The sequence below is a fragment of the Mesocricetus auratus genome, unplaced genomic scaffold (assembly GCF_017639785.1).
Source record: "Mesocricetus auratus isolate SY011 unplaced genomic scaffold, BCM_Maur_2.0 Super-Scaffold_100009, whole genome shotgun sequence".
NCBI lineage: Eukaryota > Metazoa > Chordata > Mammalia > Rodentia > Cricetidae > Mesocricetus > Mesocricetus auratus.
In genome coordinates this window covers 58,207,427-58,233,231 of record NW_024429193.1, presented here as the reverse complement: position 1 = coordinate 58,233,231, position 25,805 = coordinate 58,207,427, and the positions used below count along the sequence as shown (strand labels likewise).

Here is a 25,805-nt window from a genome sequence, read left to right as displayed (position 1 = left end):
ACTCAAAACCTGTTGACAGTACTATCGGTGGAAGTATCCTAAGATTAAGTATATGATTTTAAAAATAATTTAAGAACTACTCTGTGTTCTGAGGCTACCTAAAAGGTTTTTTTAAAAGAATAAAGTGAGAGAGAAGCACAGGAAGGTGATTGACTAGTACAATGTACTTGGACCAGACCGCATATATCCAGCCTCCACAAACACATTTGAAAATACTAGTTAAGATTCCTGATAATGCGTGTGTTAAGCCACATGATTGATTTACATATATGTAGAGGACCGATGCAAGTTTTATGACTGTAAATTGTATAAATTAATATGTTAATATAGATTAAATTGACCTTAATTACCAAACAGATAGAAATCTTAGGCAAGTGTTAACTGAATTCAGTTTTCATAAGTAGGGAGTCATGTTAAAACAAATGTAAAGAGTTCACATGTGAATATGGAACTGTGCTCCTTAAGGGTATGGCCATTTGCCCTTACAAGCTTACAGTGAAATAAATCAGTGCTCCTGTTCTGAGTTCCACTTCTTTTGTCACGGCTCAGACCCTTGCCAGAATGGAGGCTCCTGCCTGGACGGAGTGAATGCATTCTCCTGCCTATGCCTGCCTGGCTTCATTGGGGACAAGTGCCAGACAGACATGAACGAGTGTCTGAGTGAGCCCTGTAAGAATGGGGGGACCTGCTCTGACTACGTCAACAGTTACACCTGCAAGTGCCCTCCGGGCTTCCAGGGAGCCCACTGTGAAAACAACATTGATGAGTGCACTGACAGGTGAGAGGGTGCACCGGGACCACCAGCCAGCAGTCTCCGGGAAGGGGAGGGCCGAGAGGGTTGCAGGGCCAGGACCCACCCTCTCTACATTCCTCGCTCATTGCTCAGATTTTGAAAGACAGGTAATCAAAAGGTCAAAGGTTAGAGGTTGAAAAGGATACTGAGATAGACCATCACTTCTGTCTTGCTATGGAGCAGAAGAGCCATCAATTCTGTTCTGTTCTTCCATGGTCTCTTTGTTCCAGCTGGCAGTTGACCTAAAGAGTTCTCTCTTTGTAGATCTGTTACCACTGTTTAAGTAGTTCTCGGGACGTTTGTTTATTTCTTTATGTTATTTTAGCAATGCTTTTCTTCTCTTTAAAAAAAATCCAGAGCAAAGAGCTATTTGGAAGTTTTCTTGTAAAGCAGATTGATTTAGTGATAAAATATGCTATGTAGAAAACTGCAGAAGAACTGGGTAAAACCCAGAAAACACCCCCTCTGTAGGATTCCAGACAACTCTGCCATTTAAATGTGCCTAAGAGGGTTGGTAGAAAGGAAGTTAGTCCTCACCGTAACTTGATCTAGTTTAGAAAACTATAGGGTTTACTGAGCATAGGTATCAGAGCCTTGGAGGTGTTTGCCCCATAACATCCCACATTTCAGAAGCCATGCTTTATAGTAGCAGGTCAGAGCTGCAGATAACATGGCTGACGTCATCTCCCATTTGTTTCTCAGCTCCTGTTTCAATGGTGGCACATGTGTTGATGGAATCAACTCCTTCTCCTGCTTGTGTCCAATGGGTTTCACTGGTCCCTTCTGCCTCCATGATATCAACGAGTGCAACTCTAACCCATGCCTGAATGCGGGGACGTGTGTTGATGGCCTGGGTACCTACCGCTGCACCTGTCCCTTGGGCTACACTGGCAAAAACTGCCAGGTAATCTGCTTCCCTCCCATCCTCCCGGCTCCCCACAGTAGCTGGGGATTCTATCTAGACTCTAAGCAGGAAGAACCATCCAAAAAGAGACGACTGTGGATCTCAGGTTCTTCCTGAAACGAATCTGGGCCACCTTGGTAGCTGGAACATTCTAGACTATGGTGACACCAGCAGTATGATGTGGGTTAACAAGCTTATGGTTGTTTGAAGATGTTTACCAAGAGCTAAAGAAAAATATGGCAGACAGTGAGCAGGTACCTACCTTTTACAGTAGAAGTAGAGGGAGAAAGGCATGTTAGCATCTTGTTGCTGTTACAGATCCCTAAAAAGAAACTTTAAAGGAGCTTTGTTTGGGTTTGTGTTTTTAGAGATTTCAGGTTATGCTGGCTGCTTTTGTTTATGGGCCTGAGACAAGGCTAAGTTATGGTCACAGGAGCTTATATAGGAGTCTTTTCACCTCCTGGTGTCCATGAAGCATAGAAGGACAAGGAGAAGAGGATAGGGGATGGAGGGGGAAGGAGAAGGGAGGGAGGGAGGGAGGCAGGTAGATGGGGCAGGGAAGCCAAGAACAAGATGTGTCCACACCCCCTCCCCACCCAGTGACCCACCTCCGAGGGTCAGTTCATACTCAGACACATACAGGACAGAACAATCAAAATAAAACCACTAAATATCAGGTATAGCTAGCAGGGCAATGCTTTGCAATGTTGTAACATAGCCATAATGTGGGAGGCTGTGTTTGTGGGGCCTTCAGTTGGAGTCAACTGACTTGCCTGGTTCGTACCAGAGAGGGGGAGTGTGGATTGAGAAAGGGTAGATAAAGGCATTAAGAGAAAGACAGAGACACAGCATAGAGTCAGGAGGGCAAATCAGTAAGTACTGAATGTTCTAGTTTATTCTTCAACATTCTTAAGTATCCAACCAAGTGGGAGGACATGGCAGAATACTTCTATTATCATGTACAAGGAGCAAACAGACTTACTTCCCTTAATCCTCCAAGCATTTGGTAGCTACACCTATTATCTGGCCTTCAGGGTCAAGAGTAAACACACCTGAGCCCAAGTCTGTGGTTCTTTAGATAAGACATCCGCTACCAAGGCTGAAACATCCTGCAGTAGCCGGGCGGTAGATCTTTAAGGTCACTAGACTTACTAAGGACAGTTTTGAACTCTCTGACCTTGAGGTAAGATGAAGCGAACCCATCTTTATGGGCCCCAACAATTCCCCCTCTTAATTTAATTAGTTAATACCTGCACTTCTGCTACTGGACAGATGACTGTATCTGTCTTAGGATGTCTTCTTTTACCTTCCAGTCTTACCTGTCATTGGAACACACATTCCATCATGCATGACCTGTCTTAGGTTACGTGTAGGCAAAAAGATCTTACCTGTCTTTGACTACCAGTCTTTAAAATTCAAATACACACACACACACATACACACAAATTTTTATATAATCTTAGGATGGAAGAAGTCCTCATAGGAAACTACTTTTCAATTCATGGAAGAGAAATAGCCCTCTCCCTGACCCCCCAAATGGATAGTGTATAACCTTTCCCAGGTAATTTATTTCGCTTTATCTCTTCAGCATTTATCTAGTTTTACCTCTTCAACGATAAGAGCAACAGAACTCAAAACAGATCTCATAAATATGTCACTAGTTACAGAGTGTATTTGGTTACATTGGACACAGAAGTAGCCACCTCCACACCAAGCGGCCTGGGGTTGTGCCCAAGAGAGCAGTCTCTGGCAGGTGGCTCTTCTTCTAATAGTGTAGATGGCAAGAGCTGGTCTCATGCCCCCCTAGCCTCCACTGACCTGCTAGCCAGCAGTCCATGTCAGGAATGCACCTCTCCTCTCTGTCTCATGTTTTTCTTTTTATTATTATTATTATTATTATTTATTTTTAAGTTTAAATTTAGATTAGAAACAAGGTTGCTTCACAAGTCAGTTCCAGATCCCTCTCCCTTTCCCTCCCCTCCTCCCGTGCCCTTCCCCCAACACCCCCCCATTATCCCTTCAATCCCCCAGGGAGGGTGAGGCCCTCCATGGGGGTGTCCATAGTCCTCACCCTCCTAGCCTCCACTGACCTGTCTAAAAGCTTATTTTGAAAACCAAGCTTATGAAATAAGCTTTTGGACAGTTTAGGCTTGTGAATTAGATCATTTTACCCATCTTTCCCATAGGTAGGGCTGGTCAAGATGCATGTTAATATCCTGTAGGGTTAGCATAGGATACACTGGCCCAGGCAGCAGCTATAGGTCTTCTGAGCCTTGCCTGGTGGCCATACATGCTCACATAACCATGTCTAATGCTCTGAGGATAGCAACTTACTGTGCCTCTAGAGTTAACTTTCTGGGGTGAGGGCTTTTCAAATCACACTGGCCAGACAAATGAGACTCCAGAAATGGGCGGGTGCATCTAGGACAACAGGCCCAGTTTAAGGCTTGGGTGAGAGTTTTCCTCTCTTTGAAACTTGTCCTTTCTTTGCCATCTCTTAACATGCTGTAACTTAGTGGCTTCTTTGCTGGTATCTGGACCCTGATGCATATCCACTCTTGCCTCTGCTCCAGACCCTGGTGAACCTCTGCAGCCCATCTCCATGTAAAAACAAAGGAACCTGTGTTCAGGAAAAGGCAAGGCCCCACTGCCTGTGTCCTCCTGGATGGGATGGTGCATACTGTGATGTGCTCAATGTGTCCTGTAAGGCGGCAGCCTTGCAGAAAGGTGAGCTCTACCCCTAAGCATCAGGTAATGGCATCTGTGCTGGCCAGTAGCATCTTAGGAGAGTATCATTCAGAGAGCACTGAAGGAACAAGGCTCTGGAGAAAGGCTAGAGGAACTTTTAGGGATTCCAAAGAGAAAGGTGATTAAAGTGAAATTAAGACAGATTCCACTTTGAGAACTTGCTTATTATTATTATTATTTTTTAATGCAAGTCGATTGCTGAGGGTTGGGAACAACGAGTCAAGAGTGAGGAAACTCTAAGCTAGTCACTAACTGGGGCTCATTGCTTGGTGGTTTAAGAGTGAGGAAACTCTAAGCTAGTCTCTAACTGGGGCTCATTGCTTGGTGGTTTGAAGCTGGTGTGTGTCACACTCTCTTTGATGTGTCTCTCATCACCTGGTGTCCAGGAGTACCTGTCGAGCACTTGTGCCAGCACTCGGGCGTCTGCATCAATGCTGGCAACACCCATCACTGCCAGTGCCCACTGGGCTACACGGGGAGCTACTGTGAGGAACAGCTCGATGAGTGTGCGTCCAATCCATGCCAGCATGGTGCCACCTGCACTGACTTCATAGGAGGATACAGATGTGAGGTGAGAAGATGAGCAGAGGTCTGAGGGCTCCCAAGAGATCGTGTCGTTGTTGAAAACACTAGTTACTGGAGTTCAGCCATTTGTGTCTTACAGAGTATAACTTTGTAACCGTCGTTATTGTAGTGTTTACCAGCTGCTGTTTTTATTTTCAGCCATGCTTTCACATAGCTCTGCTAAGATGTTTGCATAGAGGCCTAGTACCATCCCTTTTTAACAGGCTTGCTCTCTATGTTGGCATCCTGCAGGCTCACCTAATGCCGTTGTGCCTGGTACTGCCTGAAGAGCAATGTAGTTCACCAGTCAGTTAATAATTCTGTCAAACAAACAAACAAACAAACAAAAAAAACAAACGTGTGGCCTCACCTGTCCTGCCTCAGCACCATGCTCAGTGTTGCCATGGGTGTTGTTTAAGTATGTGTCTTTTTCAATGGCTGGACTGATAGAGAGTCACATGTTAATTAAACACCAGAACAGGAACTTGATTCCCATTAGAACACCAAGCAACAACAAAAGGTTCTCTCTGCGGCTACCTCAGTGTTTACCTCACAGCCGGCTAGGATCTGTTAGTTCACAAGCCAGGCCGAGATCTGTCAGGGCTGAACTCAAAGTGTTACACACCTGATTTTTTTTAACATAACCCAAATGAGCAGAATTCTAGCCATTTAATGCTGCCTGCCTAGCATGGCCTGCAAAATGATACATAAGTGACATAGATAAGATCAGCCCTGGAGTTCAAAGAGCCAACACTGCCCTAAGGAGCTCACTCACCGGAAGACTAGTGTTGCTGGGTCACTGACTGTCACCACCTAGAGACTTACAATCCCTCTGAGGTCCCCCTCTTTGAAAGTTTGCTTCTTCTCCCCTTACTCTGGGTAGTCTTATGCTATGAGAGACTTCCTCTGCATATGAAGTTGGCATAGTGGTGCTAAGTGAAACTTCCCACAGTTGTCGCTTTCCTTATCAATTCTGAGTTTCTTCCAACCCCTCCATCACCCACAGCCAGTCAGCCTCATCTTTTCTGCCCCTGCCACACAAACATGCAATGGGTACAGCATCTTTACCTACACATGCTTGGGTCTTGGGCTACTCATCACATGCGGAGGGATGCTCAGTGTACAACGCAGAAGCCCTTACACAGAAGTTTGTTCTGGGGAAGGCCATGGAAGTAACCTTCAGTACATACAGTCCCTGCCCCTCTTTAAAGCGGCTGCAAGAGTAATAGGGAAGGGTGACCCACACAAGGATCGTCAGGAAGTGTGATGATTACAGAGTAATAGGTAAGGGTGACCCACACAAGGATCATCAGGAAGTGTGATGATTACAGAGTAATAGGGAAAGGTGACCCACACAAGGATTGTCAGGAAGTGTGATGGTTACAGAGTAATAGGTAAGGGTGACCCACACAAGGATCGTCAGGAAGTGTGATGATTACAGAGTAATAGGGAAAGGTGACCCACACAAGGATCGTCAGGAAGTGTGATGATTACAGAGTAATAGGGAAAGGTGACCCACACAAGGATTGCCAGGAAGTGTGATGATTACAGAGTGGTGACAATTGCTTAGTCGGGTGGGAAACGAAGTCACAGGAGCACGATGCTCTCCAGCAGTGACCCCATTCTCCATGTCCTTTTCCCTTGGCAGTGCGTTCCAGGATATCAGGGTGTCAACTGTGAGTATGAAGTGGACGAGTGCCAGAACCAGCCGTGCCAGAACGGGGGCACCTGCATCGACCTTGTGAATCATTTCAAGTGTTCGTGCCCACCAGGCACTCGGGGTATGCGTCTCCATTGCTCTTCCCACCGAGGCCAATTCCCCAGTTTAAAGACTCAGACAAGAAGCAAACAAGCTAGTTCCATCCTAGCCACTTAGCTTTTCATCCCCTCTCACCCTCTCATCTTCTGCCAGCCTTTGGTTCGTGTTTTCAGTTCTGTTTGGTTGTTCTAGGAAACAGAGCTCAGAATGAGCAAAACATTGCAAGAAAATTAGTCTGGCTAACAGGGTTTCTTGGTGCTTCGAGTGAAAACAACTCATAGCCTCTTTTAAAAAGGAAATCCACACAGGCCTGCTTTTTAAGTTTTTTTAAACTCGCCAAGTGTTGTCTACAGAAGGTGAGGGGATCAATAAGATGGAAGTGTCTGGCTGCTGTCCCGGGAGACTGACAGAAGGCTATGTTCCTGCACTTGCAGTAAGTCCTTGAAATGCACGCCTAGACTGTGGACGGTACACCCATCAGTAGGCTCTGGACACTGCCTCTCCCTCCAAACTGTCTCCTGGAAAGAGCAGAGCTTATCTGAAGACACATGGGAAGGTGGGAAAGGCCACTGAGAGCAGCCGTAAGTTCAGGCAGCCTCAAACAGAGCAGACTTTCAGCGAGTCCCTGTGTTAGCTTAGACTTTTGTGACTGCATTTGGATAACTTCTTCCTAGAGATCAAATTTGGCTAAATTAACATAGAATACCCCCACTAAGGGTAGTTAGTGCAGAGTGGGGCTGAAGGGGAAGCCTGTGTCTGTTATAAAAATTTGTTACATGAAGAGGAGGGTTGTTCCCTAGTCTAGAAATAGGAAATTCCATGGCTAAAAGAGTTGGAGTCAGTTCCAGTTCATTACTGGTTCACCCCTTCATATTCACTCTTTGTCTATCCGTCTGTCCATCCATCCATCCATCCATCTATCCATCCATCCATTTGTTGAGAAAGGGCATTTTTGTCATGTTTTTGTTTATCCAGTAGTAGTAAAGCTAGATACATAAGGTATGAACCAAATTGATTCTCTGTTTTCTTTGGGAGGTCTGTGTTCATATTCCCTTGTCCTTTTCCTTTAACCTCTTCCCTCCTCTCTTTGTCTCTCTCTTTTCCATTCTCCCCCATCCTTTTCTCCCTTTCCCTCCATATCTCCTCCTCCTCTTCTCCCCTCCAGTCCCTCTCTCTCCCCTCCCTCTCCTTCTGTCCCTATCCCTTTCCCCCAGTGTCTCTCCTTCCTATCTCTCCCTCTCCTGCCCCTCCTTCCCTTCCCCCTTCTTGTCCCTCTCACTCTCCTGTCTTCTGTCTCCCTCCCTCTTCCCCTCCCTCTCTCCTTCTGTCCCCAGAATCCCAGGTAGCCCCAGCTCAGACTTCACTGTAGGCATGCACTACCATGCCTGGATATTTAATGCCTTTAAACAATGGCGTTGGTTCGGACAAGCCACAATTCTGGTGGTAGCTAATTACATATGTATATATAATCTCAGATAACACAGTGGTGGTCTTGTTGGGAGATTTTTTGTTTGTTTGTTCTTTGGCACTCAGACTCTGGTAGGTGTTAAATTGCTGCCTTTCTCTGTTTTTGGACTGTAGACTCCAAGGCTGCTGTAGGCAAGGTCAGAGCCGTGCAGAGGTTTTTCACTCAGTCTGGAAGGGCCACACATCTCTTTCCTTAGAGGCGTGTGTCAGAACTACTCACTAGTATTCTTCCATGGCCCATGGAGGCTGGGAACATTAGGAAAGGACGTGGGTTTTGTGCTGTACCACAGACTGTTAGACACATTCAGTGCCAGGATAGAACATTTCCTGAGGTGATAAAGTTTTTATCTTCCTAAGTACTCCTTCCTCCATTCTTTCTTTCCCCTCTTTCCTTCCTTCTTCTTCTTCTTCCTCTTCTTCGTTTTTGTTGTTGTTTTGAGACACTCTTTCTATGTAGCTCTGACTGTCCTAGAACTCACTCTGTAGACTCCCAGAGATCCACCTGCCTCTGCCTCCCGAGTACTGGGTCTAAAAGCGTACGCCACCACACCTAGCTCCTAAGTACTTTTTAATGGCAGCTCAGAATAAAAATTCAATGTACCATGACTTTTTCTGACCCAGCTTCTCAAATGTTTCTTCTCACTGATTTTCACTGCTGTGGTCTTCACTGAGAACTTGGCTGTTGTTCTTATTCATGGTCTCTCACACCTGGCTTTCCTTTGCCATGTTTCCAAGACTGGTCTGTTAGAGAGTAGGAATCTCTTTCAGGGTATCCGCTTGACTGTTTGTTGGATTATACCCTACCTCTTGTGTAGGTCCCTGGAGCAGTGTGTATTTATTCTGTCTTTGCCTATCTGATCATCTGTGACTGTTCCAGGAGACTCTGGAGTTCCATCACACTGTAGTGAGAGTTACCACGGTTACCCTGAGGGTTGGATGTTGGTCTGAGTACACTTTCAGTTCCCCAGTGCACAGGCTAACTGGAACACCTCTGTCGTCCCTACAGTTTGCGACAGGCTAAGAATGAGGTCACTCTCACTTGCTAATCTGTTTATTATTGGTAGTTCCGTCCACATGGGAAAGGAGGCTTTATACTTATTTTACTCATGGCATCAAATATCAAATATCCTGTGAGACTTGGAACAACATACTGGTTTTGTTTGCTTCCACTTTCTGGTTTCCAGTTTAGTCTGTCAATAGACAAGGTAATGTACGCATGTAGACATGAATAAATATGTCCACACATGCATAGAACAACATGCAGTAAAAGACACACTCACTCCCACCATACTCATCTCCCCCGCTGCTGTGTTCTCCCTTTTCCACACTCAAGCAGTCAGCACTTTTAGTTTCTTGTGTGTCTCTCTAGAGGCTTTAACTTTTTTAAAGATTTATTAATTTATTTTGTGTATGTATACAGTGTTCTGTCTGCATGTATGCCTGCAGGCCAGCAGAGGGCACCAGATCTCATTACAGATGGTTGTGAGCCACCATGTGGTTGCTGGGAATTGTACTCAGGAAGAGCAGCCAGTGTGCTTTTAACCCCTCTCTAGAGGCCGTCTCTAGAGGTTTTAAAAATTGCTGTAAGTGTATAGGAGCCAAATACAAAGATAGTTTTTATTTCCTCCACTTTTAGCTCTGAAGATGTATTAGAGACATTGTTTTTTTCTTGACCACTTAATTGGAATATTTTCATATCCCAATAGGGAACTTCTTTTTCATAGCCTCAGAATTCTCCGTTATGGCATTATGTATTGTGTTTAACTGGTCTTCTGGTGATGGACATTGGGATTTTCGCATAAATAGAAGTGCACTTTGCAGAATACATTTTCAGAAATAGAGTTGCTGCCCAGGCTGTCACAGAGTTGTCACTTAAGTGTCAGTGCCAGTTCCGGCTCTTCAGCATGCCGCCGCCTTCTTAATGCAGCCGAACATCTGTCTTACTCAAAAGCTTCTGTTTTCTCTCTGAGATTCATCCCTCCCCTCTTTCCCTGTTGTTGGTTCTTAATATTTTGTAGAAATTTCTCTTTGGTATATGATACAGATATTTTCCCAATATAATTAGATCTTAATCTTTCAGATGCCTTTGTGGTGATTTTTTAATACAGATTATTTCTGATCATATTGACTTTATCCATCTTTTTTAGGGCTGCTTGCATTTGAGTGGTAGTTGGTATTATCCTCCATGTTCCAGGACTTATAAAGGCATTTTTCTGTCTTTTCATTCTGTACTAAAGTCCTGATGTACCTTTCCCATGTGAGTGTGAAATGGTTGATGTTTTCTACAATGATTTGAGATGGAACTTTTGTTTGTTTGTTTGTTTTTCGAGACAAGGTTTTTCTATAGCTCTGGCTCTCTTGGAACTCTCTCTGTAGACCAGACTGGCCTCGAACTTGCAGAGATCTGCATGCCTCTGCCTCCTGAGTCCTGGGATTAAAGGTGTGAACTTTTTATCAAATTCTAAGTTCCTGTGTGTATTTGGATGTTGTTATCCTGTTCATTAATTCATGAGAAACTTTGTTTGAATTGTGAAGGAATCTTCTTCATGCTTTCCTGGCTATGATTTGTTTTCCAATATAACTTTAGAATCAGTCAATCATTTAAAAATAGTGCGATATCTCTTTGAGTTCACATTACATTTCTGAATTAATAGAGTAAATACATCTTTATCATGAACAGTCCCATGATCACATCATTTATGTTTTCCATTTATTCTAGTCTCCTCTCTGTGTCCTTCAGACAACTTGCAAAGTAGCACATCTTATTAACATCATCATTTTGTCCTTTAAAATTGCTAGTGACAATGAGACATAGCTTGCATTTCTTTCTCTTTTTATATCTTGCTTCTTTTAAAGTATACTAAAATGCTAGTGGCCAGGATATAGAAGTGCTTTCATTTTAACCTTTTCAAATTACTTTGTGAAATAGTCATTGATTTTGTTTTTTCTAAAAATTGCCAATATCCTAACTAGGTGGCATATATATATGTATATGTATATGTATATGTATATGTATATCTTCAGTGCACTGTCTAGCTAGAGTAATCTTCACATTCTTAACCATTAGTGTGCTTAACCATCTTTTAAAGAAAAAAATCAATGTTTATAAAGCATAAAATATTACTCAAAATGTAATTCCAATGTCGTCTATGTGTTAACTAGAGTATGACCTGTTTTGAACTGTTTTCATATTGTAATTGACATTGACAAATGATGAGAAGCTCACAGGGTGCCTCCTGAGCTTTAGTTGTCATGCTCTTGAGATGGGACATTCCTTCTTGCTGCTCTGGATCAAGTGGTGTGTCTCCTCTTCTCATGCGCCCAACTTCAGAGGTCTCACTATGGACTGAGGAACATAATTAGTTAATTTTTGGTTGTGAGCCTAACCTTTAACGGCTGAGCCATCTCTCCAGCCCGTAATTAGTTAATTTTTAAAGGCCCGCAAGGGCCATTATCCTTTGCTAAAGGTGGTTTCAAAGGGTTTTCATAATTCTGTATCTATGTCTCTTCTCTGCCACAGGCCTGCTTTGTGAAGAAAACATCGATGACTGTGCTGGGGGCCCCCACTGCCTTAACGGTGGCCAGTGTGTGGACCGGATTGGAGGCTACAGTTGTCGCTGTTTGCCTGGCTTTGCTGGGGAGCGGTGTGAGGGGGACATCAACGAATGCCTGTCCAATCCCTGCAGCTCAGAGGGCAGCTTGGACTGCATTCAGCTCACCAATGACTACCTGTGTGTCTGCCGCAGCGCCTTCACTGGTGAGAACCCCGCTAGTCTGATGTTCGGGAGGCTTGGGTGAGCACTGTATGCCTCCTACAGCAAGCAAGGCCCCAGCCCCAGTGTGTACTAAGTCTGTCACTATGGGCGTTGTGACCAGGCTCATCTTTATTTTTGCTTTTTCTGAGACTCTTTGTGGTGTATGGATTATATCGTGCTATGGCAAGAATATGAAAAATAATATGTTGGGGTGGTTGGGTAAATTAACATTTTTCAATGGAGATAAAATAAACACGGCATAAAATCTGCCATCTTCACCATAGTAAGCCTACTGTGAAGGAGCATTGAGCTCACTCACACTAGTGACTACAGACATGACTGTACATGATGTCTCAGACTCTTACATGAAAATGCATAACATTTGTTTTCAAGAGCCTTTCATCTGACACTGGGTACACCTCCCAGCAGCTTTTGACATGTGATGATGAGTTTCTTTGCATTTTCTGTGTCTGTCATCTTTCTAACTCTGTCTGCTCATGTCCACATGGATAGATGAAAGTGACCCATTGAGCTGCTCTGTTGTAAGATGTCCCCACTAATGATCAGCCAGGAGCTCTTGATCCGTCTGATCCATGTGCTGGCTGTTCTCCCTTAGTGTCTGTTTCCTAACTTAGAAAGGCACAAGCACGACTATTTTAAGTTTGTTGGTTGTTTTTTTTAACTTCAAAATGACTATAGGGCAGAGGGGACCCTTTTGCTGCTGTTTGCCAAAGACCGCAGCTGAGCTCCCCATCCCCTCCATGGTCCCAGTCGCCCATTCAGTCTGTCAGGGAGCTGGGTCTAGAGGAGATGAGCCCCCAGAAAAATTCAGATATATTTTAAAGCAGTTCAGTCAGGCCACACAATGGCAAGTAACCAAGGAAAGAGGAAACTTCTCTGTAAACTTCCCCTCCCTGGTTAGATGCGTGCATTGACTGATGTCATTGTTTCTATGAAGTGGGCATTACCAAAACGCCCTTAGCAATATCCTTCAATTTAAATGCTAAACCTGAGGGGTAACTTCCCTTTGTCTGAGGGGTTTTAGTTTTTGTTTATATTGGAATTCATGTCACTTTTCTGTCCGTCCCTTTGGTATGCATCTGGAGTAGATAGTCCTTGTGCGCTTGCTGTCTTGGCAAGACGGTTGGGGGACTGGTCTGAGCAGTGATGGGCCCTTTGTGTTGAGGTCCACTGGGTGTCCGCTAGAAGTCCAGTCAGCTTAGGGCAGTCCTGCCCCTCCTCCTGCTGTGCGTGAGTCTGGCCCCCTTCCAGTAAGGTAGTGTTTAGTGTCTCTGAGTTAATATTCCTACTTTTTAAAACTGCTGCTTGTTTTCTGTCCTAAGGTCGTCACTGTGAAACCTTCCTGGATGTGTGTCCCCAGAAGCCTTGCCTGAATGGAGGAACTTGTGCGGTGGCTAGCAACATGCCCGATGGCTTCATTTGTCACTGTCCCCCGGTAAGTGGCCTGCTGCTGGTGTAAGGGATGCACCCTCTTCCATGTGCTCTATGGAGCTGAGATTAAATTCCCATTGAAGTCCCCCAGAAGGGGACTAGAGTGTCGGTGCCATGGAGGTGGTCTGGGTCTTCCCTGTGTTCAGCTGTCCCAGCACTCTCTGACACTAAGCTTCCCAGGTGTGTCTGTCAGCCTTCAGAACCTGACGGGGGGGAGGGGGGGTCTTGGTGGTGTGATGTCCCCTTGAGATGGCGCCGGTGTCCCTGACTTCGCAGTTCTGTGCAGCTGTAGCTCCCTTGCACGTGCTGGGTGAAAAGCTGGTCTGTGTCTGTTCTTTATCAGGGACCATTGGAGAGTAAGTGCCTCTTCAAGCTAGTAGGAAGTTAATTTGAACCCTCCACTGTGCGGACACCTTTGCTGCGACCAAAGGCTAAGGGACACCTGTCTCACAATGACCTTAAAGTGAGAGCATGCCGCATTTGTCCCATGGGGCCTTCAGCCCTCACCTGTTGGCTGATTTGAAGAGGTTATTTCTAGAACAGCTTCCTCACGTGTCCAGTCTTTATCTCCCTAGGAGTGTAGGGGAAGGTGGGGTGAGCTCTGAAACGTCTTTACTACCTGTTACAGGGGTTCTCCGGGGCAAGATGCCAGAGCAGCTGTGGGCAGGTGAAGTGTCGGAGAGGGGAGCAGTGTGTGCATACTGCCTCAGGACCCCGCTGCTTCTGCCCTAACCCCAAGGACTGCGAGTTGGGTTGTGCCAGTAGCCCCTGCCAGCACGGAGGAACCTGCCATCCTCAGCGTCAGCCTCCTTATTATTCTTGCCGCTGCTCTCCACTGTTCTGGGGCAGCCACTGTGAGCTCTACACCGTCCCCGCCAGCACTCCTCCTGCTACCTGTCTGAGTCAGTTCTGTGCTGACAAGGCTCGGGATGGCATCTGTGATGAGGCCTGCAACAGTCACGCCTGCCAGTGGGATGGAGGTGACTGCTCCCTCACTATGAAGAACCCCTGGGCCAACTGCACGTCCTCACTGCCCTGCTGGGATTACATCAACAACCAGTGTGACGAGATGTGCAACACTGCAGAGTGCCTGTTTGATAACTTTGAGTGCCAGAGGAGTAGCAAGGCCTGCAAGTAAGAGCTCCAGACCTTGAGCAGCTGAGGGGAGCTGTCACTAACACACTGTCTCCTGTCCTTTGCTCTAAGCACTCCAGTGCTGCGGCTCCAGCCGCCTCTGCTTTTCAGATGGTGCCAGCCCTGTCCCATCGCACGCTGCCCTGTTTTTCCTTGCTGACAGAGGGCCGGGACTGCTCACTGCGTAACCATCCCCCCTCTCTGCCTCTCTCTGCCTTCTCACCTGCTGCTCTTGCGACCTCCTGGGGGAAATAATCTTGGCAGTGGCATTGCCACTTTCAGGCAGCCTCCAGCCTAGCCTGCCGCAGGATGGACGGACAGGTCTGTACCACTCTCTCTTTGCTTGTTTCTTTCCTTAAGACTAGAGTTTTCCTGTCTGATTAGGGAGCATGAGCTAAGGCCTCTTAGGTCTCCTGGTCACCAGTGTTGCAGATATGGTCTATATGGTATCTTTTCTGCTAATCATTGCACTTAACCCCACGTGATTCCCAACAGCTTTGTGAGTCATAGGTATTGTTAGTGCTCTTCCCTAGAAGGTTAAAGAATTTGCCAGGGCATACATAGCTGTTTGAGTCACCTACTCTCTTGAGCAGATGGCAAGTTCTACCAAGTGGTACAAAAGCAAGGGGTTGGGGTGGGTGAAGAACGGAGTCTAGAGGGCCAGTTATGCCTTTTACCTTTGGAGTTCTGGTCGCTTACCCTGATATTTCGGTGACAGTTGTGTACATGCACGTATATATGTGTGTGTTTTGAAGCAAGGTCCCATGCAGCACAGGCTGGCTTTAAATTCCTGGGTCTTGAACTCCTGATCCTCCTATTTCTACCTTCCCAAGTGCTGGAATTACAGGCACGCACCACCACACCCAGATTTTTCTTGGAATTTAGAGGAAGGTGGATGAGTTAGATCTCATATCCTGTATGAACATCTCCCATCCTTACCACCTGGAATTGTCTCACTCCTGAGGGAGAAAGAACAGACTGTCGGTACACTCCTCGGTGTAGCACTGAGATAGTTCAGGGTGTGGAGCAAGCTGGGACACCTTTTACTTCTAGAACCCTTCACGACCTTACTGAGTTCATGAAGTAGAAGGAAGTCTAAAAATTGAATTTGGCTTCAGATACACGTTCTTAACGAAAATTCAGCCCATAGTGTTATTGGCTTAGTTGGTCCCACGAGACATATCAGGAAGATGTTTATAGTATTATTCCTCATTCAGGAGGCACAGGGTAATGTTGAGTGACATGGTTGTGGAGCTCACGGTGTTGGGATACATGATTCATGGAAAGTTTCTCTGGGTATTGGGGTCCTGAAAATTAGCCATAAAAGATGGGTAGGCAAGTCTACAGCCATTCCAAATGGAAAGCTAAGTGGAGCCCCAGCGTATTCTGAGCCCCTTTCCCTGTCCCGTCTCTCCCCTGACTAGGTATGACAAATACTGTGCAGACCACTTCAAAGACAACCGCTGTGACCAGGGATGCAACACCGAGGAGTGTGGCTGGGATGGGCTGGACTGCGCCGCTGACCAACCGGAGAACCTGGCAGAGGGCACCCTGGTCATCGTGGTACTCCTGCCCCCCGAACAGCTGCTACAGGATTCACGCAGCTTCTTAAGGGCACTGGGCACCCTGCTCCACACCAACTTACGCATTAAGCGAGACCTTCAGGGTGCCCTCATGGTGTACCCCTACTACGGGGAAAAGCCAGCTGCCTCAAAGAAGCAGAGGATGTCACGCAGGTCTCTTCCTGATGAACAGGAGCGGGAGATGGTAGGGTAGGTTTGAGTTTCTGAACTTAGAAATGCCCAAAGGACTGGTGCTTCCAAGTGATACGGAAAGCTGAGCATTTTGAGCCGTAGCACGAATACTCAGCCCACCAAAACAAAGTGTTTAAATAGAATTCTCCATTAAAGACAAACATCCTAGCCATTTGTATATAAGGATGGAAAGCTGCCTTGATTGAAGGGTCCTAAAGCATAAGCTAGAGCAAGTGAAAGGCGGGTGTTGGAAAGGACTTCTTAAATGCTGGGATGCAAAATCTCTTTCCAAGAGTTGCCTTGGAACCTTTATTCGTGATGTGTCATTTGAATTCATTACTGCCTCATCTTCAAGACCCTTTGTGTACGTGCTCGACAAGAGCAGAGATCCAGTTGTTCTGTCATTCTTGTCCCACTGTTTGTTGCTATTCTGTAATTTGTAGCCCTTCTGCTTACTGTGAGTATAGAGAGGGTGGGGCCCACACATCTAGAGGCATAGTTTTAGAGAAGCACTAAGTACCACTCCACAGGTGAGGCTGGGGAGGGATGAGATCGCTACAAACTCTGCGCACCAACTGTTCCCCAGCTGTTTGTTAGTGTCACCCCATCAGAAAGCTAGTCTACGGGATGTGAGCCCTCCTGAGTAGGAATCCACGTTTAGCATCTGAAGGAACCTAGTTCCTGCATTCTCTCTCCCAGGGGCAGAAAGGTTGATGCAGATGGAGGGAAAGGGGGCCACATGAGCTTTTCTAACTGAGCCTGCCGGCCTGACCCTTCTTTTCTCCCCGCCATTTCCCCTTTTTCTCTCTTCTCGGTCACCCCAAAGATCAAAGGTGTTTCTGGAAATTGACAACCGACAGTGTGTCCAAGATTCAGACCAGTGCTTCAAGAACACAGATGGGGCAGCTGCTCTCCTGGCTTCTCATGCCATCCAGGGAACCTTGTCCTACCCTCTGGTGTCTGTCGTCAGTGAGTAGCATCGGTTTTGAAGGGAAAGGCCGGGAAAGGGCCTCACTGGGGCTCACCCTTGCTGATACTAAGAGGTTGGTGTCTCTACAGCACTGTCCCCATGTCTGAACTTCCAGGTGAATTTGAGGCTCCAAAAAGTGCTCCGCTTCTGTATCTGCTCGCGGTTGCTGTTGTCATTATCCTGTTCATCATCCTGCTGGGAGTGATCATGGCCAAACGAAAGCGCAAGCATGGCTTCCTCTGGCTACCTGAAGGTTTCACCCTTCGCCGAGACTCCAGCAATCACAAGCGCCGTGAACCCGTGGGACAGGATGCCGTGGGGCTAAAGTAAGAGAGTTTACCAATAAGCCACTATTCACAGGGCTAAGCTCAGATGAGCAGAAAGGCATGTCGTACTGAGTCATAATTTCAAATCCCCCTGCCTTCAGTCCCCCTGACCACATCCCCTCATGGCTTGTCCATGTCTCTGAGCACAGCTGCGTCTGTACTGTGCACACATACTACAGTGGTGCTCATCCTGAGTTGGAGGACACGTTTGTTGTTGGTGAGCCAGAAAAATGAGGATGCTCAGAAATGTCACATCAAATGTTGCTCACCGTGGCTGCTAAGATGGCTCAGTAGACAAAAAGTGCCCACTGCCAAGCCTGATGACCTGAGTTTGGTCCCTGGTCCTGCATGACTGACTTCAAGTTGTCCTCTGAGTGTGTAATGTGATTACAGGGGCTGGAGTGATACCTCAGGAGTCAAGAACATGAACTGACCTGGGTTCAGTTTCCAGCACCCACATTGGGTGGCTTACAACCCCTGTAACTCCAGCACCAGGGGCAGCTGACCCCTTTGGCTTCTGCAAACACCCAAACTCTCATGCTCAGATACACACACAGACACATTCACATAATTTTAAAACTTAGTAAAGTAATCGTTAAAAGTACTGAGCATCCTATCCTGTTGGGCCATGCCAGAGGGTAGCCTGGGCATATCCTGCTGGTGCAGTGTTAAAAGCTACTATATTTGTTCAGCCATAACTTCTGCTCTTGTTTTCCTCTGAATCGTCATCAGAAATCTCTCAGTGCAAGTGTCAGAGGCTAACCTGATTGGTTCTGGGACAAGTGAACATTGGGTTGATGATGAAGGACCCCAGCCAAAAAAAGCCAAGGTAAGCTGTCCAGATAAAGCCCCGTTGCTAGCCATCATAGAACCACATTCCAAGTTTATTTGTTTCCTAGACCCCCATGAACATCAGGACCTTTGGAGTATTGACAGTGTTGGTTGCCCTTGTATATTCTTCTTCAAGAAGATCTTTTAAAATAATAAAGCTAGCCTGCCTTCTGACCCAGGTGTCATGCTTGTGTTTGTTGAGTCAGAACTGGTGGGTGAGTGTTCATGGTTCCCTTATGAATACATCTCCGACACTTCTATAAGAGAAGATGAGACTACACTGTGAAGAAAGCCAACACCATTAATTTCTCATGAGGCATCTAAGCGTGATGGTTAGAACATTGCTTTAAACCAGGTGTAGTTCCAGCCATCTAGAGGCTGAGGCAGGGGAATCTCAAGTTTGAGGCCAGCCTGAGCTACCTACAAAACTAAACAAAAGAAAACATTGCTCTAGTCACCCTGAAAACATGTACAAGTAACATTATACAAACTGAGAAGGTTGTATTTGGGCTATATATGCATCCAACAAGAGTTAATGAAAAAAACAATAGAGGCCTGAATTTGAAAGACGGCAAGAAAGCATGGGATGTATGGGAGGCTTGGAGGGAGAAAAGAGAAGGGAGGAATGGTGTGATTATATTATAATCTCAAAAAAATTAAGAAAGTAACAACAAAAACCATTGTTCTCATCAGTCAGAATGAGTTCATCAACAGCCTGCTACTTTATGGTGGTTACTTAAAACCTGTCTGTATTTGATATTCCTTGTTTATAAAATAGCAATAGCAATAATGATGATAATAATAATAGTTTTCTTTCTGAGTTGTGGGGAACCAGTAGAGCAGTTGCCAGAATGCCTCTTATCTATTCCCTATTACAAAGAATTCAGTAAAGCACAGATGCTTTTAAATTCATGTGGTTATTTCTCCTCATCCTCTTTCAATGCCTGCTCTGGGCCGAGTACTGTTAGTGCAGGCAGGCAACGTTGAGTGAGGTTGAGATTTATTCTCTCAAGAACCTTCCGGTTGAAAGAAAAGCAACATATTGCATGCTTCCTCTCACATGAATCTATATTTAACTAGATAGATAGGGCAGGAAAAAATACGCACAAGGAAAGGGGTTGGGGGTAAATGTATCAGCAAGGTATAATATATGTTTGCAAAAACACAATATTTTGCACACTAAGTTTGACATTTTTTAAAGAAAGATGGCTTACAGTCTGCTGGTGTTACAGTGCCATGTAACACATGCCACATGTTCAGCTGAGTAAAGAGGAACAGAACTTTTCAAGGTCAACAAGAATTAAAATCTAAGTCCATTTGAAGAGCAAGTAGGAGTCAGTCAAACAAAAAGTTGGAGGAGACCATTGTAGGCAGAGAGAAGAAGCAGACAGAAACTCAGAAATGAGAATATGATGCTAAAAGTAGCATATTAGGGCTGGAGCCTAGAGTTTGGGATGGGGTATAGGAGAGCTGCCCAGATGCATAGACATAACTGGAAACCACAACTGAGGGTGGTGGGAGGGCACAGTGGTTAGTGATACAGGATGAGAAGGTTAATAGAGATGGTGAGAGACTGCCACTCCTCAGCCCCCGTCAGCAGCTTCTGGAGGGCTTGGTTAATGAGGGCAAACTCTTTTCCCTATCCAGGCTGAAGATGAGGCTTTGCTGTCAGAAGAGGACCCCATTGATCGACGCCCGTGGACACAGCAGCACCTTGAAGCTGCAGACATCCGCCGGACTCCATCGCTGGCACTCACTCCTCCTCAGGCGGAGCAGGAGGTGGCTGTGCTAGATGTGAATGTCCGAGGCCCAGGTCAGTGCCGGGCCTTCCCTCTTTAATTCTGCTTGGTTGTTCACATGTCCCGCCAGCCAACTCCACAGACACTGAATGAGCTTGAGGAAACATGTGGAGAAATACAGCCACAGGGAAGTTATGAACCTGGGGATAATGAGGTTGATTGCTCAGTGAGTAAAAGTGTTTGCCACAGAAGCCTGACCACCCGAGTACAAGGACCCACACGCATGTTATGGCATAGGCACACCATCCACACACATCATTCTCATACGTGGACTATGGCCCGTGTGCATGTGTACATACCATACACATACAACAAGATAAATATTTAAGTATTTTTAAATTATGAACTAGAAAGAGGGCTCAGTGGTTAAGAGCACTGGATGTTCTTACAGAGGACCTGGATTCAGTTCCCAGCACCCACATGGTGGCTCACAGCCATCTGGAACTCCAGTTGCAGAGGATCCAACCATTTTCTGGCCTTCATGAGCATTATATATACATTGTGCAGAAGCACATGTAGGCAAAACACTCATACGCAGTAAATAAATAAATCCTTAATTTTTAGATTAAAAATGCAGGTATCAAAGAAAGGAAAGAATTTGACATTGCTTTACACACAATATACGGAGAATAAGCAGGATAATTAAATGAGTTAGATTTCAGGGGATAGAAAAATTGTATCTGTTTTAGTCGCTGTTCTGATGCTGTGAAGAGACACCGTGACCAAAGCAAAGTAATTAAGAGCTACATCCTGACAGACACAGATCAGAGACAGAGAGACTAGGCCTGGCATGGGCTTTTGAAACCTCAAAGCCCACCCCCAGGACACACCTCCTCCAACAAGAGCTCACTCCTGGTCCTTCTGAAATAATACCACCTCCTGGTAACTAAGCATTGAAATGTATGAGTCTCTGGGGGCTGTTCTTATTCAAACCACCACATTATCCCACAGTAGAGCACAGAGAACTAATGTAGTTCCTGTCTTAGGCATAGAGGTTTATTTATATTGTCTATTCACAATGTTGTCTCGTTAAGACATCATCATACCACATAAACTCAGAGCTTGTTTAGCATAAGGAAGAGCCCCAGATCCGAAGGTGGCTGCATTCCCACACTCTTCACACGACCAATGTAGCCATGTACAACCTGTCACAGCTACTATAAGCACAGGGAACTCACTTCCCATAGCATGATGGTGTTCAGCAGAACTGTTCCAGTAATGGGTTACTTTCCTTCTCTTTGAATAATTTGGACTTTCCCTTCCTGCAGATGGGTGTACCCCACTGATGCTGGCTTCTCTCCGAGGAGGCAGTTCAGACCTGAGCGATGAAGATGAAGACGCAGAGGACTCTTCTGCCAACATCATCACAGACTTAGTCTACCAGGGTGCCAGCCTTCAGGCACAGACAGACAGGACTGGCGAGATGGCCCTGCACCTTGCAGCCCGTTATTCACGGGCTGATGCTGCCAAGCGCCTTCTGGATGCTGGTGCAGATGCCAATGCCCAGGACAACATGGGTCGCTGCCCTCTTCATGCTGCCGTTGCAGCAGATGCCCAAGGAGTTTTCCAGGTGACGCGCTTAGCTTAGGAGTTGGTTTGAGCGTGAAGCATGAGGTAGCTCGGGGTAAAGTCCTGTCGTGGTTCCTTCTCTATGGCTGTGATAGAGCACTTTGGCAGCTCCCAATAGGAAGACATCAATGGCGCTTATGCTCCTGGAGGATTGGAGTCCACGGTGGTGGAAGGAACAGCGGAGAGCCACACCTTGAACTGCAGACAGGGGTGGAGAGCGACTGGGAATGGCACAAGTCTTTCAAAGCCTGCCCTGTGACATACTTCCTCCAGTGAGGCTGTGCCTCCTGACCCTTCCCAAATGGCCACCAGCTGGGGTCCAGATAGTGAAATGCCCTGAGACTTACTAGGACCTCTCTTTCACACCACCACAAAGCTCTTGCCGCCAACCCTGAAAGCCTGGTTCAGTCCCCAGGATCCATAGAGTGAACTAAGAGAACTGATTTGATTCCTGCTGGTCGTCCTCTGACCTCCACGTGTGAGCCATAGCACAAACATGCCTGCACACACACTAAGATAACTTATAGGCCTGTAATGCTTGCACGCTACTAAAACACGTAACTGTCTCACTGGATTCATTCAGAAGTCTCTGAGAAATTAGTTATGCTTGACAGAAAAGGGAGGAAAGCCAGCTGACCTACTTTGAACAGCCAGAGAGTGACTCAGTCAGCAGCAGGGTTCTGAATCTTTTATCCTCTTTTTTTTTTTTGAGATTTTTATAATTCATATTTATTATTTTCTTTTTTAAATTACAAAGCATTTATTTAAACATAAATATATATAATACTTTTTAAAAATGTATACAGCATGGCATTTTTATATATTTTTAAATTTAAATTAGAAACATGAATGCTTCACATGCCAATCCCAGCTCCCTCTCCCACCCCTCTTCCCTTGTCCCTCCACCAGCCCTCCCAATACCCCACCCAATCCCCACAGCATTCGCCAGAGAGGGTGAGGCCCTCCTTGGGGGGATCTCCAGAGTCTGTGATTTCATCCAGGGCAGGACCTAGGCCATTCCCCATGTGTCCAGGCTGAGAGAGCATCCTTCCATGTGGAGTGGGCTCCCAAAGATCATTCGTACGCCATAGTAAACATTGGTCTACTACCCAAGGCCCCAAAGATTGCTGAGGCCTCCTCACTGACACTATATTCATGGAGTCTGGATCAGTCCCATGCTGGCCTCTCAGGCATCAGTCTGGGGTTCAAGAGCTCCCCCTTGTCCAGTCACCTGTCTTTGTGGGTTTCACCAGCACAGTCTTGACCCCTTTGCTCATCACTCCTCCATCTCTGTTACTGGGTTCCAGGAGTTCAGTCCAGTGTTTAGCTGTAGGTATCTGCCTCTGCTTCTATCAGTCACTGGATGAAGGTTCTAGGATGGCATATAAGGTAGTCATCAATCTTATCATTAGGGAGGGGCTATTAAGGTAGTCTCACCATTATTGCTTAGTTTGCCAGTTGATGTTATCTTGTAGATCTCTGGAAATCTCCCTAGTGTCAACTCTCTCCTCAAACCTATAATGACTCCATCTATTAAGATATCTCTCATCCTGCTCTACTCTATTCTTACCCCGACTCGACCTTCCTGCTCCCCCATGTCTTCCTCTGCCCTCTTCTTCTCCCCCTCTCTTTTTCCCTGGTTCCCTCTCCCCTCCTCCCCGTTCCCAATCTGCTCAGGAGATCTTGCCTCATTCCTCTTCTCTGGGTTATCATACATATCTCTCTTGGGAACCTCCCTGTTTCCCAGACTCACTGACAATGGGATTGTAGGCTGACACTCCCCTGATCCATGTCTAACATCCATATATGAGTGAGTGGATACCATGTTTGTCTTTTTGTGAATGGGTTACCTCACTCAGGATGGTTTCTTCTAGTGCCATCCATTTGCCTGCAAATTTCAAGATTCCAAGGCAACCCACAGAATGGGAAAAGATATTCACTAACCCCACATCTGCCAAAAGGCTGATCTCCAAAATTTACAAAGAACTCAAGAAGCAAGTCTCCAAAACACCAGAGGATCCAATTAAAAAGTGGGGGACTGAACTAAATAGAGAATTCTCAATAGAGGAGGCTAAAATGGCTGACAGACACTTGAGAAAGTGCTCAACATCCTCAGCCATTAGGGACATGCAAATCAAAACAACTCTGAGATACCATCTCACTCCTGTCAGAATGGCTAAAATCAAAAACACAAATAACAGCTTATGCTGGAGAGGACGTGGAGAAAGGGGAACACTCGTCCATTCCTGGTGGGAGTGCAAACTCGTACAGCTACTTTGGAAATCAATATGGAGATTCCTCAGGAAAATGGGACTCAGTCTACCACAAGACCCAGCAATTCCACTCTTAGGCATATACCCAAAAGATGCCCATTCATACAACAAGGATGTCTGTTCCACTATGTTCATAGCAGCATTATTTGTAATAGCCAGATCTGGGAAGCAACCTAGATGCCCCTCAACTGAAGAGTGGATAGAGAAACTGTGGTACATTTACACAATGGAGTACTACTCAGTGGGTTCTGAATCTTACTCAGCAATATTTTAATGTTTTACAAAGAAGCCTCGCAGATGCACAGGTCAGATGGGAGCAGTAACTGGTCCAAATCCTCTATAGCTCTGCCTGTCTGTGCTCTACAGCTGATCACTGGCATAGTCGGCAGTGTATTCCTTGATACTCTAGTATTTTAACCTGATGAGTTGTTCTGGATGACCTCAGGTTATACACATGATTGAAGTTGTTATCCTCCGCTACCACCACACACACGTTCTCCTTCCTTAGAAAGCCCAACATCGTCCTGATGGGCAGTATGCCCCCATCATCCACCAATGGTTCATTCTTGTATTCAGCAACTGTGTAATGATTGGACATTATGGTGTCTAGGGAAAGAAGATAATACAATTTTTCCTGCCCTCTAGAAACACCCAGGATAGCCTCATTGGAATGCTTCTGTTTCATTCTTTTTCTTCATCTAAGAGATATTTTTTCGGCTTCTCGTCTAGATTCTGATCCGCAATCGAGTAACCGATCTAGATGCCAGAATGAATGATGGTACTACACCCCTGATTCTGGCTGCCCGCCTGGCTGTGGAAGGAATGGTGGCAGAGCTGATCAATTGCCAAGCAGATGTGAATGCAGTGGACGATCATGGTAGGGACAAGGACTGGGGTTTGGATTCTTGTCTACAAAGCAAGTCTCTAAGCAAGGGAATTGTTAAATGACCTGAGAATACTTTCCCAGAGAGAATCCATTGCCAGGTCCTTCATTCTCTTACCCACCATTCATACAGTTTCCCTTCAATATGTAGGGCTCAAAGAGCTGAGGGAGTAGGAGCTCCTAGATTAAGATGAGAAGTTCGGAGGGTTGTTTTGTTTTGTATGAGGGTTTTTGGACATCATGAAAAGTTTGTCTGTGTGGGTTCATTGCCATAACCACTCATCATATGGGAGCGGATTCACTAGGGGGGTTGTGAGATATCCTAACTGTGCAATTGGTGTAAAATAAAATGTCTACTGTCTTCAGTATGTGAAGGTTGTGCGTGTGGAGGACATACATATTAGACCCAGGGATCCTTTTACCTAGGGACTCCCAGCCTGTTCTAGAATATTCTGAGATAAAGAAAGAAATACAGCTGTGCTGTCCTATGAGCTCCCTCAGCCACTGACTTCCTCCTGCTCCCCAGGGAGCTCGAGGCTTCCTTAAAAAGCCAGGGTGTTTTCCTTAGTGTCAGTCTCCTCTTCTGTGCACTTATAAAATGTTGGCCCTGCAGGAAAATCTGCCCTCCACTGGGCAGCTGCCGTCAATAATGTGGAGGCGACTCTCTTGCTGTTGAAGAACGGGGCCAACCGAGACATGCAGGACAATAAGGTAGGCACAGAGCCTGGGGAACCTTTTAGCAGTGTCTTATTCAGGAGGCCACTTGTGGAAGGAAGCTTTTTGGTCCAGAGACCCTCTCCTGTGTTCTGGATTCTTTGCATACC

At 45.9% G+C, this 25,805-nt stretch overlaps 1 protein-coding gene across 1 annotated transcript in view; it reads left to right on the top strand.

Moving 5' to 3' along the window:
• Notch2 (notch receptor 2) overlaps positions 1 to 25,805 on the top strand; it is a 135,857-nt gene that overhangs the window by 105,219 nt on the left and 4,833 nt on the right. Inside the window, exons 18-33 of the mRNA XM_013123808.3 lie at positions 550 to 778; positions 1,496 to 1,697; positions 4,271 to 4,424; positions 4,832 to 5,016; positions 6,658 to 6,790; positions 11,756 to 11,992; positions 13,334 to 13,446; positions 14,071 to 14,576; positions 16,001 to 16,348; positions 17,157 to 17,299; positions 17,416 to 17,626; positions 18,359 to 18,455; positions 20,105 to 20,270; positions 21,525 to 21,826; positions 24,828 to 24,975; positions 25,595 to 25,692. Of these exons, the coding sequence (XP_012979262.2) occupies positions 550 to 778; positions 1,496 to 1,697; positions 4,271 to 4,424; positions 4,832 to 5,016; positions 6,658 to 6,790; positions 11,756 to 11,992; positions 13,334 to 13,446; positions 14,071 to 14,576; positions 16,001 to 16,348; positions 17,157 to 17,299; positions 17,416 to 17,626; positions 18,359 to 18,455; positions 20,105 to 20,270; positions 21,525 to 21,826; positions 24,828 to 24,975; positions 25,595 to 25,692 (3,272 nt within the window). The remainder of the gene's footprint in view (positions 1 to 549; positions 779 to 1,495; positions 1,698 to 4,270; positions 4,425 to 4,831; positions 5,017 to 6,657; positions 6,791 to 11,755; positions 11,993 to 13,333; positions 13,447 to 14,070; positions 14,577 to 16,000; positions 16,349 to 17,156; positions 17,300 to 17,415; positions 17,627 to 18,358; positions 18,456 to 20,104; positions 20,271 to 21,524; positions 21,827 to 24,827; positions 24,976 to 25,594; positions 25,693 to 25,805) is intronic.